The following is a 19,048-nucleotide window of genomic DNA, read 5'->3' as shown; positions in this document are numbered from 1 at the left end:
AATCAGTAGATCGAATGCGTTGGGCATAGGTGACAATTTCTCTACATAAGCAATTTGACAGGCTCTTTTCTCGGAGCATGGAACATGACATTACACTTCCTTACATGCCCGTTTGCTTTGCCAAATTTGATTTTTCAGTGGACTTGTTCGGGGTAAAAATCTTCTCTTTTGCTAATGTTTCATATTTCCGAGTTTAAGATAACCGACCATTATTTGAAGACGAAGTAAATTACCAAACCTCTACAGTAATGTCAACTTTTGCAGTGCCAAGTCGTTGATGCGAAGTAACCGGCTAATGCCTGCAAAAGGATCAAGGTCGAACGCCCGGTGCTTCTTGGCAAAGTATAGCAGAAGCTAAATGGGAAACAGAACATAGAATTAAAACAACAGTCGACACAAACAAATTCCTGCAGATCTGAACTTCAAACAACACATTTGACATTCTTCCAATGCTCGAGGTCAAAACTGCCCAAATATGCACAATACACTTCGTTTGCTGTAAGTTAGGGCTCCTCTGAAGTAGCTCCATACAAGAAAGACATGGAAACTCCTAGGCAAAACTGCTGATCCATCTCAGGATCTTCATTTCGTTCTCTTCTGTCTATTTCACAAAATTGGCTTGATATGCCTCCTTGAACCCTAGAATCCTAAACTATTTTCTTTTGGTTAAATAGAAAAAATTAAATGGTATCGAATACTCACTTCTACTATCGACCATAATCAATTAATAGAAAGCAAATACACTCTTCTCTGATGTTATCATCCTCTTCGCAGCGGTGGAACCAGCAATTCCCTCCAGCTGAATATAATCACCACAAAGAATAAGAATAAGGCAGCAAATTGCTAATGCACAGTGCACATGAGCATTATCTTTACACTAAATATGACACAAGAATCAACTCGAGAATATACTGTCTTTCCAGTTCACCAAAAATACTGATATTTGAACAGTTTGAAATAAAGTACTATTATAAAATAATAAAAACGTCACTGATCTCAAAGAACTAGCACTGATAGGAACACTTGGTCCTTGACTCAACTGCAAGAAGTGAAACCTTTTTTTATTTGGCCATTAGAAGTGAAATCCCTGAGGGTATGAATTTTTAGCCATGATATGAACCTCTTAAGCCACAACTAAGCCTAAATAGTTTCCTGCTACTCACCAATGTAAAATATATCCGCAAGAAGTGAAAGAAGTGAAACCCCCTTTTTTTTTTCTGGACAATAAAAATTGACCAACTTGAGGTTGAAATTTTAGCCATGGTATGAACCTCGAGCTAAATAGTTTTCTGCTACACACCAATGTAAAAACTAATTAGATGTCACCAAAATCCTCAGAAATCCACATCGAGGGGAAGAAAAGGTCGTTGCAAATTGATTTCAGCCATGTAGCTCCAACAGCATAGGTTCTTGAAATTTTGAAATCAAAAGAAGGAACAAACCCTTAAAGTGCTGATTTTTCTCGAAAGGAAGTAGTTAAACAAGGTATCGGAACAAGTTACTGGGAAGCACACGCCATTGGAGATACACGGCTAGTTCTCTTCAAGGAATGGCTAGTAGGATCTTAGAGAACCAAAATTTGTCTCAAGCGTCTGTTAAATGGCTTAAGCGGGATCTATACACAACACCTTAAGCTAAGGAATTTATAGATGGGTTAAGCAAAACCAATATGATCAACGTCAACTTGAACACTAATTACGTGTCTTGTGAAAAAGTGGTACCATCAAAGCCAGCCCTACCGATCTGTGCACAAAATAAGCGTGGACAGTCACAGATCGGATCAGATGGGAGTATATTCGAGGGGAAGCACGTGTATAGCTAGATCAAGAATAAGACAAGAATAAGCTGATTTGAACACATAAAATGATGACCATCACATGCACTAATGAAAAAGATTTACGATTGGTTGCATATCAAAAGAGAAGAGAAACACATGAAAGTCCATATAACAATATCTTGAGTAATGGGATCAAGACAAACGTCTCATGCTAAACACAGCAATGTCATCAGAAGATAAATGCAGCTCATATAGTGTACCCTACTTAGTGAGCAAACGTATATGAACTGATACACAATCGAGCTTGTGTTCTAGTGCTATGTTTTGAGGACATAGAGTTAATACGCATTAATCTTCCCTACTCACCGAGTAGGGGAAGCTATATGAGCTGGATTAATCTTCTTATTCCATTGCATTATAACACATCAATGTCACGCACAAACACTCCTATTAACTCAACATATGAAATCACTACCCACAACCACCCAACACACCATCACATGATAAAACAAGCAAGACCAGAAAAAGTTATAATCCATTCCTCGACGTATTATCTCACAAAAAGTAAAATGAAGGACAGTATAGGAACAGCACATTACCCGGAGCTGATCAAAACGAGAAAAAAGCACCGTGCATGTCATGCCATGAGACCCCTCAAGCATATTTACAATCTGTCATCAAAAAATAAAATCACATCAGAAAAAAACTAATGCGAATCATTAAAGAAAACATATATTGAGCTTGCATCCATAGTATGCAAATGATGCCCAATACAGTACAATGATCAGATGCTGGGAAAAAAGCAGCGTGGAAAACAAATGTCTACCTCTGGATAGAACTCTTTCCTCTCAGGCAAAGAATAGATTATTAAATTTTGCATGCCTCGGATCTGCGGACCAAAAGATAGATGAATTGTTCAACAGTATGCATCAACAAAACGAAAGTATCAAAAGAGAGACGATGAATGAGGACTCAGAATGTAATATCAGAAGTTTTACAAACCAGTAAGCAGAACGATGTAAGCATGTAATTGTCACTTAAAAGGTTATTGTATGTCCCCCAAACATTAGTTATCTAGATTAAGCATAGAAGAGAATTTTTCATCCACTTGCAATTCTTTTGGTTCTCTTGAGAAAGTTTTTGGCAAAAAGGGCATCAAATGGGCCTGCCCAATGTATTATATCAGTAATTGCAGCTGGTGCAATCATTTAAAGCAAAAGCTTGCCTCATTTATTTTAAATGTTTTCTAGCATATTTTGTTATTATGAGCAGCAATGCAGTAACTGCACCTCCAGAGTTTCTCTGTAGTACCCTCTTCTTACGACCAGATGCATCTTCACTCACAATATGAAGAATCATTTAAAATGCATTGAAGACAATCCTACCCTAATACGACCTAGATTATTTATCAAGCCTAACGGGCAATGAACCTTATAGGCCAAAAAAGTCGTAATTGACTCATGACAGCCACAATCTTTTTAACAGATAAACACACGCAATCCACATAAGAGAAGAGAGGTATTGTAGCAATGGCTCGTACCAAAATCTGTTGGAATACATCCCACCAGTCAAAAAGTACTTTTAGATTTTGACACGCTTCTCTGGTTAGGATAATCAGATGGGTTTGTCGTTGAATGCTATCACCTTGACATGGTATGGTACATCCATTTGCAACTGTCTCTGTATGTATATAGGCACGAAGAACTGCATCCACATGCTCAAGGACACGTGTGTATAGGCAACTATAAAGAAGTATATGTATATCTATTGGTATATATAGACTGTGGACAGATGAGGAAAGATGTCTACACATTGGCTTCATGAACCAATTTTGCAAAACTAACCAAACTTGCCGGTCTAACAGACAGTCCAGGAACTAGGTCCAAATCTGGTTCAACTTGATTATTTGGGATTACTCCCACATCGCTTGTTAATGGGATTTATACAGGCCAATGTCTCCCTCCACCCAATACCTTAAGCTTTTAGGTTGAACATTCTAACATGGTATGAGAGCCAAGTTCGCCCTAGATTTATCTCCCATGAGGCTCCCCATTCGTTAATTCCACATGCTGTTCTTGATCCGTCTCGACATGTGAGAAAGGGTGTGAAAGTATATCCCATAATGCTTTTTTATGGGGTCAATATAGGCCATATATACATGTGTTATCCCTCTATCTAAAAGCTTAAACTTTACGATTAGACATTCTAACAGGGTCAACTGAGGTCAAGAATGAGGATTGGACCCACGTTGACGTTTAACGAGGCAAATAACAATCAAACAAAAAATTCAAATGGCATGCAATATTGTGAATTGTAAATATATGTCTGCAAGCTCGAGTTGAAGGACTCAAGCATTGTGCACACATGTGGGTGGAGAACTCCATCCACCACATATATCGTTTGCTTTATAACTTAACGTATTTATCATTTCCACATACAAAACACCAAGCCAAGGTTTAAGCCATTAAGTGGGTCGGGGTTGGCTATATGAATCCTTTTACACTGTTGCGATTTTGTACCAAGTCTTTTGCAAGCTCAATTCTCTATCAATTCCATGTGCTTTGATAAAATGCAGGGAACATAGTGTTGGGATGCAAACCCTAGTCCTCAAGGATGGAAGAGAGCAAGCTCTTACATCATTTCTTGGTGCTATGGTTGCTAGATTACATATTTTCCAATATTTACTAAGATAATTTGTTTATGACCCCAGCAATTGCCCAGCAGCATAACAAAAGGCTAACTCAAAAAATATAATCAGTTCTCACATTAGTTGGATTCTAAAAAGATGAAACCAAAATAAATCTAGTGGGAAATTTGAAGGCAAACGGAGTCATCATTGATATAAAATATATGTCAATTCAAGACTAAATCAAAATGCCTTACAAACCAAGAACTTGATTGGCACATCAATCTATCACCAGCTCTCATTGCAAACCAACCCAATGAACTTATTATTTAAGTTGAACTAAATGACGTTTTGAAGTTCCAATGACCAAGTTCCGAAAGGTAGGAGAGAGGGGTTTTTTTTTTTTTTTTTTTTTTTTGCGGGGGGGTGTTGGAGGAGGAGGAAGTAGTCACAGCAACAAGAAAATGAGCATCCGATCATGTCATCGATTTCAAAGATATAGTAACAATTGGTTAACATAAGCTGGATTTGAAATTGCATGTATCATTTTAATGAAGTTGAAATGTTGGGCTAGATTAATATACATAGTCAAGTACCAGTTCTTTCTTCGATTATAATGCCGACTTTACATTCATATTGGATCCAAATACATTGCCTATTCTTGCATGCAGCGGCTTTTATTGACTTGTGAAAAGTGCCACATGGATTTCTATGGACATGTCATTTTTTAATATACAACACAAATGAAAGGGCATGCGTCACATAACCTTATATCTGTGGTAAAAGTGAGCTCTTTCGGTGTACAGCATAATCTTCCTCGTACCTTCGAAGAACCAAACTCGTGAATGAGAAATATCACTCTGCTTTGTGTACCTAAAGTAAGAAATAATTCGATCACATATTTCAAATGAATGCACAAAACTCATTGTCAAATTTAATGCCTTCTAACTTAGAAGAGGTAAGATGTTACGACATAGATAGTAATTATGACATAGTAGAAAGGTCCTTACTCCCCCAATAGGCAGAAAGAGGCATTTTGTGCCTTCAAAAAGTTCCGAATTCTTACAAAGTCAAAGTAGGAACTGATAAAAAGCATGATCCCACCCTGCATAAAAACAGTCATCAGGTTCAAAACGAGGGGTTTTTTCTTAAAATAGGTAAAGTGCCCCTACAAAAATTACAGTTAAGAACATGCTATCTTAAAAGATCATGAAAGTCCTTTTCCTTTTTTGCCACAAAAGGTCATCTGAGTTGAAGAGCAAAATAAATGTGACGAATAAAATATACTCTAAATATAAAGTGGTCCAGGTTTAAGAAAAAGTAAGTTTTCTTTGTCCTAAAGAAGGTTATACTGTCCCCTAATAAAATTACCCTCGAGAAAATCCTATCTAAAGAGGTCGTCAAAGTCTTTTCATCTTTTGCCATGAGAGGTTGTCTAAGCTGGAGAGGAAAAATGTGAGGATAAAGAACATACACAGATAAAAGAAAACTGTCATCAGGTACAAGAAAAAGGAGATTGATTTTGACCTAAAGTAGGTTTAGTGGCCCCTACAAACATTAAAATCGAAAACATGCTTTCTTAAAAGGTCATTAATGTCTTTTTCTGGCTTTGCATTCTTGTCATGAAAGTAATATGAGTCGGAGAGGAAACTGAATCTGAGGGAAAAAATTATATTCTGATAATGGAAAAAGGTCATCAGAAACCTTATAATACAAATAATCTAATAGAATTAAACACACAAATAGAGCAGCAGAGATCTTGTGGCCAAAGAAAATAACAAATTCTATAGTCAACATATCCAGTACAAGTGCCAAGAAATCTATTGCATATACCATATGGAAGATCTATTTATTGTGAAGAAATCTGATAACAATCTAGAAAACTTCACCGCAAACTCCACAATGACATAATCTACACGTGCGTGTGTGGGGGTGCGTGTGCGGGGGTGCGTGTGCGGGCGTGTGCATGTGTGCGGGTGTGCGCGTGCGCGGGTGCGTGCGTGCGCGGGTGTGTGCGTGCGCGGGTACGTGTGAGTGTACATGTGCGTGCGTGTTTTGGGGGTATGGGTGGATGATGGATGTCTGGATGCCTGTCACTTATCTATGCTAATTCCAGTCAACATACCTGTATTGAATCTTTAATTTTTGGGAATACCTGCACCAAGAAACTCAACTTAGAATATAACAAAAACAAGCATATAACTGACTTGAAAAAGGCATGCCAATAAATATAGCAAATTATTAGATTTCTGTGCAGAAGCATCTCTACTGTACCCCAAAGGTAATAATCTGAAAACCAATCACAAATGAAGGTGGGAAGGAGTTTGTTAAGCGGGCTCCTTAACTTCACAAAACGTTTGAAAGGTAGACACGCATCCGTAGATTTTCCTAGCATGAACCCATGGAGATCGACTTCTCAGTCATTATTTTAGCTTTCTTTCCACTAGTTGATTGCTAAGATATGCATCATTCAGTTCATTTATTTGCACTTATGCCTCATTCATTTCAATGGTATAATAAGCACTCGTATGATTCTTCAATATTCTTCATCGTATATTTCCATTGGGCATGGTTACACACCTCTTTCAAATTTACTTTTCCAACTATATATAAATTATGCTCAAATACGTTCATACTTGGTGCTGTCCTCTTCAATTGATTTGATGAAAATTATAAAGCACACATTCATACGTGAAATTTCATTATTCAGATTGTAGAGTGCACAAAAGTCTTAAATTAAACAGTCACAAGATTTCACTTGTAACCTCAGTCAATTTGCCATACATTTAGAGACACCTAACAGTCACAAAGTTGACGTAAATTAGAAATCAATTGACCACAGTATCGAGAGACAGATATCGGCATGAAATGCAGTTCATCAAGGAAAAACAAAAGGAAACTCATAGATTACTGTGTAACAATTCCCAGAAATTTAACCCAAAAAAACACTTGAAGTATCACATACATTTACGGATATGCAGCATTATTGAAATATCACATAATTTAATGTTACTTTCCAGAGTGCATTAAAGTAATCTTCAAAAACTTAGCTAGGTGGCTAGGTATTGTGGAGCAACATTATAGGCCGTTTTGGAAAGGAACATTCAGAAGATCATAGGATAAATGGAAAGATTATGCAATTTTAATGAGGTGGAAGATGGAATAGGGAATTCAGATGCAACTTAAATACAGAGATGGATGTAAAACAAATTAATAAAACGAATTAGATCAAAATAAAATATTATGGATCAACATCAACTTTGCCCAAAAGACGGAATCAGAGCAGCAAGAGAAAGGCCAAAACAAACTTCAACCAACACATGGACAAACAACCACTCAGCAAATGACATTGCTCTACAAAGAACTCAATGAAGCAAAATGCACATATAACTGATGCATAAATGCGACAGACTGACGTGGCCTAAGTTACACGGCTTACTAAATGTCCTGAATAAAATGAATATAATAGCTCACAAAATAGCAAAATAACCACGCCCATACTTCCTTAGTAAAATATTCAAGCCGTGCATCATCAGCTTCTGCTATTGAGTCAGCATCAAAGCGTTCATAGATCTGCAAGGAATGAAGAAACTTTAATATCAGAGGAAGAAGCCCGCCTAATCCAATGAAAGAAAAGAATATGAAACATTGTAAATCTATAAAAATGAAATAAGCAAAAGTCAAAAACTGTATATCTAAAAAGAAAGGCTACCAGGAAGTTGGACAGAGCCAATATTGTATGGAACATTACTTCTCATGAAGACTACTTAGGTCAGGCAATTATTAATTATCCAAAACTTTGTCCAAAAACAAATAATTTTGACTCTGGCAAGCAGATAACGGCAAGAGTAAACTAGTAACAACTAACGCCATAGCACTTATCGATCAAATTTGCAATTAATATGGTAAAAGTCAACACAAATATTCTCACAACCATTTGGTTAGGATTTTAGCGATCACAAGAGAGAGGAGAGAGAAAACACAAAAGGCAACATCTTTACTCATTTCTTTTGTCCAAATACATCTTTACTTGAGTAATTTTGATATTAAGTAGAGGCTCTCTTTGTAGCGCATATATATACAAAATCCACTTAATACCAAATCCCTAATTAGCTTATTTGATATCTAACTATAGAAATAAAAAAATTTCAACAAAATATGATAGTATTTCACAGTAATCAGAACTTGTGACATTTCATACCTATTGCATCAGGTTACTCTATTAACAGTATGTATTTAGAATTCATGGGAAAGAGCCATTTAATTATGTCCAATAACAGTAGCTACAAAACTAAATTGGTCATCTGAAGGCTCTTGAAGTATATTGACTAGTATGGGTCACTTCCTCTGCACCATATGGAGGGACTATAAAAATGAATCTTTAGGATTGAAGGACAAAGTTTATGGAAGGAATATAAAAGGAATTTCTCTGATTTAACGACGAAGTCTACCCTGCAACAGAGATGTCATACCAAGTACAAACACAATCAAATTAATGTAAGATAGGTGAATCTGATTGCATATTACACACAAGAATGAGTATAGCAAAGCCATTTACTTGACGCGCTTGGATTAACACTTTAGGCAGAATTCCTTTGTACTCGCAGACCAACTTCACCTGCACAAGTTAATACACATTGGAAAATTAATTAGTCATTGAGAGCCAGAACAGACTCTTTGGTTAAGATTGTGCGAAACATCTGAGAACATTGGAAAGTACAATTTCTCTCCTTCCACATTAAGCATTCTAAAAGAACCAAAAACAAATGAAAGGCTCTCACACATCATTATCACAAGAAGATTAGACATAGATCGGCCTTCTTCTCTCAAATAGGAACCCACGTATGAGATCCTTTAAAGTAAAACTCCAATCCAGCCCTATGTCGCCTCCTTCGCTACTCATGATGGCTCATCAAAGATCTGGCCCCAACTCACCCCCATATACTGTTAATATTCCTAGTTCTTTTTATTTTAATCTTTGAAACACAAAATTGAACATCGTAACACAAAGGAAAACCAACAGACTACCTATTCTTAATGTTTATTCAGGTACCGTACCACAATATTTTTAATGACTTCATTAAATATGAGATTTGCTCAAGTACAAAAATTTAAACTAGAGTATAAAATGAGTGTGGCAGACATGAGATTGTATTGTTGGATGTATGGGCACCGGAGAAAAGACGACTAGAAATGAACTACCCAGGAAAAAGTAAGTGTTTCCCCTGTTAGAGTAGAATTATTTTTATTTTCTAGGTTTTATTCCTTTTTACATATATAAGGGCATTATGGTCATATACAATTCATATTTAATATAAATATATCGTGATGGGGGTAGGGTTTCTGTTACACACAGAAACCAAGAGCCCCTTTCTTGGATTTTACAATCTTTCTTTCTCTCTTCTTCTCCTCTCTTTTTCTTCTCTCTTTCTTCTTTTCTCTCGTTATTTTTCTGCGGATTCTCTAATCAGCTTAGTAACATGGTATCAGAGCACGGTTTGACTATCTGATTCCCTAGTCCTATTGCTGGTTTGAGAGTCCCCTAATAACCCTATTCCTTCTCTGGTGCGTAGCCACCTAAAGCTGCAATTTTTACCTATTTTCTCTTCAAGTCCCGATACATATAAGATCAGGAGAAATCAGATTTATCAGGTTCTGTTTGTGACAATGGATTACAACACTTCCTAATCAGCAGATTCAAGGATCAGGCAGCCTATATTTATAAGATTTCAGCATCCCTTTGTTTGATTGATGGAGCCAATCGCATCTGATTATATGTTGGTATTGCTGTTTTATTTCTTGCACTGAAGTTTCGGCCTTTTTGATCGGTGGTAGATGTATTTATATTGAGATTTTCACCATGAATGGCACTAAGTTTTCTACGGACAGTGTCAATGTTCAGATTACCACCATTAAATTGAATGGATCCTCCAATTACTTGCTATGGGCTCAAGCTATGAAGGTTTATATTAATGCCAAAGGGAAACTTAATTATCTTACTACAGAACCCCCTGCTGAAAACTCTAAAGACTATAGTGACTGGATGAGAGAGAATGATACACTTTTGGTGTGGTTATGGAATAGCATGGAACCATCCATTGCTTGCTAATGTCATGTTCCACACAACTGCCAAGGGAGTGTGGGATGATCTTATGGAGAGTTACTCACAAGACAAAAACATGTCTAGAGTTTATGAGCTCTATGAGAAGATCTTTAATTTTAAACAGGGGGACAAGTCTCTTGGAGAGTATTATAGTGCTTTGAAAGGCATGTGGGAAGAACTTAATCTTTATCAGCCCATCACTACTGATCTTGAGACACTAAAGACACAATGAGCTGAATTTCAGGTGGCCAAGTTTTTATCAGGCTTGACTGCTGACTTACAGCCTATGAAGAGGCAGCTTCTTGCTGGAGAGAGAGCTCCTTCTATGAATGAAGCATTTTGTCGGATTCAGCGCATTGTCCCTCCGTCTTCTACATCATCTAAAGATAATTCAGCATTTGTGGCTAGTAGTGGTGTTCGTGGTCATGGTGGATTTTCTAATAGAGGTCGTGGTTTAGGGGGAGGTCGCGATCGTGGTGGTGGACGTAGTGGACAAAATTCTGATCGAGATAGCCGTCAGTGTATATACTACGGCAAATCTGGTCATATTGTTGACACATGTTGGGCCAAGCATGGCAAGCCTGAGTGGGCTCAGCGATTAGTTACTGCAAATGCTGCTATGTCTGAAGGGAGTGCTGGAAATGTGTCTTACGGCGACACGAATCCATCTATCCCAAGTGGGGGTAGTTCTTCTGAGTCCGCGTCTCGGGAAGATATGGTCGCACAACTCATCAAGCGTGTCCAACAACTGGAGGCTTCCAATTTCTCATCCACTGCCACTCTTGCACGTACAGGTAACATGGCCTTTTTCTCTACTTTGTCTCCTGGCACCTCGTGGGTGTCATTGACTCAGGAGCTTCTAGTCATATGACGGGTAAGCAAGAATTATTTTCTTCCCACCATAACTCTAGTCCTTCACCTGAAGTTATTCTAGCTAATGGTTCCTCTTCTCAAGTGGTTGGATCAGGGGCTATTTCACTTACACCCTCCTTATTCTTGTCCTCCGTTTTACATGTTCCCCAACTTCCTTTGAATTTGTTATCTGTTAGTCAGTTAACTAAAAATTTTGGTTGTTCTGTTACATTTTACCCCTCCTATTGCATTTTTCAGGACCTTCAAACAAAGAAGAAGATTGGTGGAGGGCATGAACATGATGGACTCTATTATCTGGATGGTGTCTCCACTGCTGACGCCAATGGTCTAGCTGCTAGTCCTATTACCCCCCCTATTATGGCATTCCCGTTTAGGGCATTTATCTTTATTTAAGTTACAGCAAATAATTCCCGAGTGTAAATCAATTTCTACTCGAGTGTGAGGCTTGTGAACTTGGGAAACATCATCGTAGTTCTTTTCCTAGTCGTAGTGATTCTCGTGCATCTACTTTATTAGAACTTGTTCATTCGGACATCTGGGGACCTTCCCGTGTTGCTAATAGAAATGGTTTTAAGTACTTTGTTACTTTTGTGGATGATTATTCTCGTCTAACATGGCTCTATATGCTTAATGATCGTTCTGACTTTTTACATGTTTTTCAATTATTTCATCGTGAGGTTACTAATCAATTCAATACATCCCTTAAAATTTTGCGAACAGATAATGCTCTAGAATACTCACAAAAATCAATTTCTTTGTTTTGCTCTAGTCTTGGCATTATACATCAAACAAGTTGTACTTATACCCCTCAGCAGAATGGTGTGGCCGAGAGAAAGAACCGTCACCTTCTAGAAGTTGCTCGTTCACTCTTGTTACATATGCATGTCCCAAAATCATTTTGGAGTGATGCTGTCCTTACTGCTTGTTACCTCATAAATCGTATGCCTTCCACTGTCCTCAATCAACAATACCAATCGCATTGTATTTCCCGACAAGCCGTTATTTCCTCTTACCCCGCGTGTCTTTGGGTGTGTCTGCTTTGTCCATAATCTACGACCTGGTGATGATAAACTATCCCCTCGTGCTACTAAATGTGTTTTTCTCGGGTATTCACGTACTCAAAAGGGATATCGGTGTTATGATCCTATGACTTGTACTCAATATGTCAGTGCTGACGTTACTTTTTTCGAGGGCACACCATACTATTCTACTGAGGGTAAAGAATTTTCAACTGACATTGTAGCTGATCCTCCTATTCCACAACTTATTCCCTTAGATTCCGTTAGTCCTTCCGTACCTCCTCCCTTGCAGGTATATCAGCGGCGAAAGCAGTCTACGGCACCACCGGTCTCCAGCTCTTCCGTGCCCTCCGTTCAATCTCCCTCCTTGTCTCCTGGTCCGGACGATCTTCCGATTGCCCTTCGCAAAGGTACTCGTTCTTGTACACAAAAATCCTCTTTTGCTTACCCTATCGAGCGTTATGTGTCTCTTTCACATCTTCCTCCTCCATTACATGACTTTGCTCTATCATTACATACTCACACAATTCTTACTTCTACCACTGAGGCCTTGTCTCATCTCGAGTGGAAGAGAGCTATGGATGTAGAAATGGAAGCTTTGGTGTCCCGCCAAACGTGGTCTTTGGTTGATCTTCCTCTTGGGAAAGATGTGGTGAAGTGTCGTTGGGTGTACACTATCAAGTATAACCCGGATGGCTCAGTTGAGCGTCTCAAAGCTCGGCTCGTTGCTAAAGGTTTTACTCAAACTTATGGAGTGGATTATTTTGAGACTTTTTCCCAGTGGCACGTCTTAATTCTTCGTGTTATTATTTCTCTTGCTGTGAATTTTGATTGGCCATTATATCAATTGGATGTCAAGAATGCTTTTCTTTATGGTGATTTGTCTGAAGAAGTATATATGGAGCAACCTCCTGGGTATGTTGCCCAGGGGGAGGATCGCAGTAAAGTATGCCGGCTACATAAAGCCATTTATGGGTTGAAACAATCTCCTAGAGCATGGTTTGAGAAATTCAGTTCAGTGATTTCCAAGTGTGGTTTTCACCAATGTTATTCTGATCATTCTATTTTTGTTCGCAAGGAGTCGGGAGTGGTCATTCTTGTTGTTTATGTGGATGATATAATTGTCTCTGGTAGTGATGCGACTGGAATTTCTGAGGTTAAATCTTTTCTTCAACAGCAATTTCAAATTAAAAACTTGGGAGCTCTTAGGTATTTTCTAGGTATTGAAGTTTTACGAAGTAGGAAAGGTATTAATTTGTCTCAGCGAAAGTATGTTCTTGATCTTTTATCTGAGACTGGTACACTAGCTTCCAAGCCAGTTGAGACTCCTATGGATCCAAATCAAAATTTTGGAGTTGATGATGGAGATGATACTGAAGATAAACATCGGTATCGGCGTCTAGTTGGGAAACTAATTTATCTTACTGTTACACGTCCCGATATTTCTTTTGCTGTTAGTGTGGTGAGTCAGTTTATGGAATCACCCAAGAAGGCTCATTGGGATGCTGTTTGTCGCATTCTTCGATATCTTAAAGGCTCTCCTAGTAAGGGACTAATTTATAAACCGAATGGTTCTTCCACCTTAGTTGGCTATTCTGATGCTGATTGGGCTGGGTCAAAGTGTGATCGGCGGTCTACGACTGGGTATTGCACCTTTCTAGGTGGTAATTTGGTTACTTGGAGAAGCAAAAAACAGACTACCATTGCCAGATCTAGTGCGGAGGCTGAATATCGTGCTATGGCACAAACTGTGGCTGAATTGCTGTGGTTGAAATCTCTTCTCCAGGAGCTTGGATTTTCTATTAATCATCCTATTGACATGATGTGTGATAATCAGGCAGCTATTTATATTGCTGGAAATCCTGTTTTTCAAGAGCAAACTAAGCATATAGAAGTTGACTGTCACTTTGTTCGTGATGCTGTGAAGCAGAAGTTGGTTGCCACTCCTTACGTTGCCTCTAGAGATCAGTTTGCTGATATGTTCACTAAAGCGTTGTTTCGTCCTGCCTTTGTTGCTGGTTGTTCCAAGCTGGGCATGGGTGACCTATATGCTCCAGCTTGAGGGGGAGTGTTAGAGTAGAATTATTTTATTTTCTAGGTTTTATTCCTTTTTACATATATAAGGGCATTATGATCATATACAATTCATATTTAATATAAATATATCGTGATGGGTGTAGGGTTTCTGTTACACACAGAACCAAAAGCCCCTTTCTTGGATTTTACAATCTCTTTCTTTCTCTCTTCTTCTCCTCTCTTTTTCTTCTCTCTTTCTTCTTTTCTCTCGTTATTTTTCTGCGGGTTCTCTAATCAGCTTAGTAACATCCCCAATCGAAGATAAGATGATAGAGGCTCCTTTGAGATGGTTTGGTCATGTTAAAACAAAGACATTCGAATGCTCCAGTGACGAGGTGAGCAAGAGATGAAAACACTGTTGAAAAGGGCAAGGGAAGATCTGGAAAGATGTGGAACCAGAAGATGAGCAAATACATGGAGCATTTAAAGCTTACAGAGGATCTAATACAGGATCGAACATTTGTATGAAAGTATTCATATAGCAGAGACTTGGTTTATTGTCGTTGTTGCTTATGTATTAGCACTCAAATGTTTGAAGTTAGAAGTGTGGTATTTGCTTGACGCTGATTCTTGCACAATAAGAATCAGTTCATGGCTATGACACACACAACGCATTATGTAATGTCTGTGTCACCCTGCTTCTTGCCATTCGTTAAGTTACTATCATGTGAATTTGACTAGATTTAATTCCTTGGCGCACAATTATGCATTCAATATTTGCATAGTGTTTAAAAGAGTAGATGTTAAAAAACCTTTATAAAAGCAGAAAAAAAGTAAGCGGAGGAAAAAGTATAAGCAAGTCATTGATGGAGATAGAGAAATGAAAACAAAGACAATTCATGCTTCTTAACAATACGCTATGAGAAAAGCTATTGAGACTTTGCACTTCCACTTAAATCCCCACAGCAAAAGGACATCGCCCTCTAAGAGAAATTTGGATCTCAAAAGATTTTTCAGTATGTTTGCTCCAAGAACTAGTAGAACGAAAGAGACAGGGCACCTTAAAAACTGCATATATCTCACATCCCTTCTAGCACCAGAATATACATGCTCCACAGACATAGCATCAAATTAAAAGGTCTAAACATAGCAAAGGCCATGAATGCTTTGATAAGCACCTCAAAAGTTTACTAAGAAAGAAAATCTACGCACCTTTCCCTCGTAATTAAGGCAGTGATGATTGAACAGAGCATTCATATCTGCAAAAGTATTATTGTCAGGTTAGATCTCCTAATATAATTTATCCAAGAGTTAGCTACTCCCCACCCTGTTCATCTGAAACCATTGAGTGACAGCAATTTGATAGCCCCCAAAACCTCACCACCCACAAAGAACAGAACAGAAAAGAGTGTGAAATTTAACCACAGTGTAATGAGCATACAAGAACATATTCACACACAAGAACTCGACATCTGTATGCTACTTTGTGCATGAGCACAGTGAACGCAGAAGGCCATGTGACCCAAGCAAGTACAGGAAAATCTGATGAAGAAAACTAACTGTGATAATAGTGCGGCTACAGCTACATAACACACATCCTTCTTTGTTTCAAAGTTGTTTTGCTGAAATTAACCTAAATTTAACTTACCCCAATGGAAAAAATTTGTATATATTTTCTACCTGTTATTTTACACAAGACTTGCCTACTGTGTGTTTGTGGAAGAAGACATCTGACAGTGTAAAAAATAAGGAGTTTGGGTCTGACATACCTGGATTCAAAAAATAACCAAGTACTATTGACTGACGGTAAAACCTTGCATGTCCATCCAAGTACCTAGAAAAGAGAAAATACGAATATCATATTTAGGCTAATTAAACGAAAGAAAGAAGAAACAATAAGACTGCACAATAAGTACTCTGCATAGCTCACCACTGCCTCATGCGCATAACATCCATTCCGTGCTGCTTTGAGGGTAAGCAGTTCAACTGCTCAACCACAGTATTTACATGTGACCAATTCTGGAAATTTTAAGCCAGTATGGGTCAAGATCACTGAAATCTAAAGATTTTTCTGGAATGCAAGATATATCATAAGCAAGAAAGCAGATGCCTGCTGTACCTGCATGGCAATGACATCTGCGTGATCTATGATCAGGATCTGCAGAGTAAAACATCCTCACTTATTTAACAGACAAAAACTGTACTAGCCTCCAAAAACAGAATTAAGTTAACCACCAGCAAACATGCAAAATAGAATGTGTAAAAGGAATAACCTCTATAGAAGATAGGTAGTTAACATCTTTCTCCTTCTCTCTCTCAGCCTCCCCAATTTTCTGTCATTCACAGTTCCGATGTCAATTGCATGCTTTATTAAAAGCAAGAAACTTTATTATTAGCCCAATCATTAACATTAAAAATTCCATAAGAAATAAACTTTCAATCCAACGCACAAGTGATCATTTTAAAAAATAATTCTTTCTCTACAGCTGCCAACCCTGTTTGGCTGGCCAATCAGCTGTTCACCTCAATGTGTTGGATTTTATCGAGTGAAATTCTCACCAACAGAAATAAAAAAGGTCTCATGTAAGCACAGGCTCCTAGATGTGTATCTTTGTAGACAGCATATCCTAATTGAACAATCCTCTTCCAATCTGATGAAAGGAGCTGTTCTAAAATTGCAATAACTTCTTTTATAGCGACAATAAGAATTAGCCAACAGTAAAATCTGCCTTCTAATTTGATATGCTTGCTAGTATGTGACTTCATTGTCAATCAATAAGAGTGTGGAGTGATAAAAAATGAAAATGTAAATCTTTCCAACAACTTAATAATCCTTAAGCATGAGAATATTTGCTTACTGTAATCAAACCGAGAGGAGAAGCTACAATCATGTCAGATGTGTAGAAGTCGCTGTACAGCTTTATGCTTTTCCTGTAGTAATTTAGTAGAAAACAGGAAGATTAGTACCAAAAGAACAGATAAATCTTTTTAAAAAGAAAACAAAATGTTTCCTCTTTAAAGGTAAAGAAAATATCACTATCAGGAACCAAGGGCGTGCCAACTCATTTACATAATGAGCCCAAAGCCAAAAAAGAGCTAAAAGCCATAAAAAAACTAATTTGCAAGACCAGGAATCCACAATGTTAATCAAAGCATTTACATACAAGAATAAACCCCATTATACAAAAAGTTAACCAATTTTCAATAAGTTCCTTAACAAAAGTTTCTTCCCCTACAAAGGCCCTAATATATCGCTCTTTTGCAAATCAACCCAAAACCAGAAAGAGGAACAGAGGATCTTCATCCTATGCCGTGGGATTTGAAAAGGAGAAAGAAAATCATTAATTGTCATGTTCTAGTTTGCTTGAACAGAAGGCATTTTAGATAGACACAGTTTAGTTAGCAGTTTAGCATGCCTTAGGAACATCTGCTTACTGGAAACTAATGTGAAGTTCTTTATTATATGAACTGTTGAATTAACTGCAAAATACACAACCCTGCCAAGTCTATAAAATGAAAGATGGCCTATACAACCACCCTGCTTAAGACGGATCCTAATGTCTGTCATAGGTTAAAATGGGAAAATAATCCTAGGAGGCTGAATAATTATCAAGCCCCAACTCTCAATGTTTCAATGACAAAAAATGGTGTTCAAGAAAATAGTCTTACAGGGTATCACATTTTAATTTATTTAAGATTAGCAAAAGTGTCACTTTTTATGTCTGGAAAAGATCATGAAGAAGTTTTTTCTCCACTAGGCTTTCCTCATCTGAAACAAAAGGTACATAATTAATAGCATCAGCACTGTAGGGTTGCCCTGGTTGCAAGGGCTTTGTCCCAAGAGCTGGATGTTAGGTATTTGATTCCTGCCCAAGGGATTTACACCAGCAAAGTTTGCCCAGTCCAAGGTAAGGGTACTTCCTAAGGGCCAGAGTTAACTGACCAGTATGAGTTGCAGAGTGGCTCTTCCTTCAGCAGGTTCTCATAAAAGAAAAAGAAATAAATAGATAACATCAAAACCACAATTGCTGTAATTGTTACATTCTGGCATACTTCTTTTATTCTCTTGGCTTGGTTACATTCTGATATTCTTGCTTTCATGATTTGGTGGAAAATGTCGCAAAATCCTCCCTATGGTCATCAAATCATAATCTTTCATTGGAAAACTCTTTCATATAATTTTTCTAATTTATGTTAAAAAATAAACAACAGAGAGGTATACTTCATAAAATCAACAATGATCACAGTAAATAGAAAAAGTATGGAACTTTAAAAAAAAAAAAAAAACTGGCCCTACAAGGAAAAATATATACCTTGTAAATTTAATTCCAACCATAAAGTGATCATCAGGATTTCCATCAAATAGTGCACGAAAGTCAGTAGGTTTCGAAGACTTCTGACCAGAGCCATGGACATCCTGAAACACCTCAATGTCCTCATTGTCATGAGCCTCTCCAGCACCAAAATCATCAGAGAACCGTCCCAAGTATTCCACATTAACCTGTGGACAATCCATGCTTCCATTATTCAAACAGAACGTGACACAGGTTTTCATTTAAAGGGGGGGAAAAGGCCCTTGAATGAACTCTTCCAGTTTCAAAAAACTTTAAAAACAAAGTGGCACCAAGGGTATG

General features: G+C 37.8%; 1 protein-coding gene and 1 long non-coding RNA gene across 4 annotated transcripts in view; one reads left to right on the top strand and one right to left on the bottom strand.

Moving 5' to 3' along the window:
• Positions 1–424: 424 nt before the first annotated feature.
• Positions 425–19,048, bottom strand: part of LOC115681848 (protein NUCLEOLAR FACTOR 1-like) — a 30,426-nt gene continuing 11,802 nt past the window's right edge. For all 3 annotated transcript variants that reach the window (XM_030605936.2, XM_056310701.1, XM_056310702.1), the window contains 15 exons: positions 18,728–18,915; positions 17,273–17,345; positions 16,688–16,747; positions 16,534–16,572; positions 16,345–16,433; positions 16,184–16,248; positions 15,627–15,673; positions 8,962–9,021; positions 7,905–7,976; positions 6,529–6,558; positions 5,414–5,508; positions 5,171–5,276; positions 2,604–2,666; positions 2,377–2,448; positions 425–799 (listed from right to left, as the gene is read on the bottom strand). In XM_030605936.2, coding sequence (XP_030461796.1) covers positions 725–799; positions 2,377–2,448; positions 2,604–2,666; positions 5,171–5,276; positions 5,414–5,508; positions 6,529–6,558; positions 7,905–7,976; positions 8,962–9,021; positions 15,627–15,673; positions 16,184–16,248; positions 16,345–16,433; positions 16,534–16,572; positions 16,688–16,747; positions 17,273–17,345; positions 18,728–18,915 — 1,134 coding nt within the window. In that variant the 3' untranslated portion in view covers positions 425–724. The remainder of the gene's footprint in view (positions 800–2,376; positions 2,449–2,603; positions 2,667–5,170; positions 5,277–5,413; positions 5,509–6,528; positions 6,559–7,904; positions 7,977–8,961; positions 9,022–15,626; positions 15,674–16,183; positions 16,249–16,344; positions 16,434–16,533; positions 16,573–16,687; positions 16,748–17,272; positions 17,346–18,727; positions 18,916–19,048) is intronic.
• LOC115681849 (uncharacterized) lies at positions 11,006–11,959 on the top strand. Its single transcript, XR_008816398.1, has 2 exons — positions 11,006–11,300; positions 11,617–11,959. It is a non-coding gene; the product is annotated as an uncharacterized LOC115681849 (long non-coding RNA).

This window comes from Syzygium oleosum, unplaced genomic scaffold, assembly GCF_021117445.2.
Source record: "Syzygium oleosum isolate NSW1041296 unplaced genomic scaffold, Sole_v2.1 Sole_v2.04, whole genome shotgun sequence".
Classification (NCBI taxonomy): Eukaryota; Viridiplantae; Streptophyta; class Magnoliopsida; order Myrtales; family Myrtaceae; genus Syzygium; species Syzygium oleosum.
This window is presented reverse-complemented; position numbering and strand designations above follow the sequence as displayed.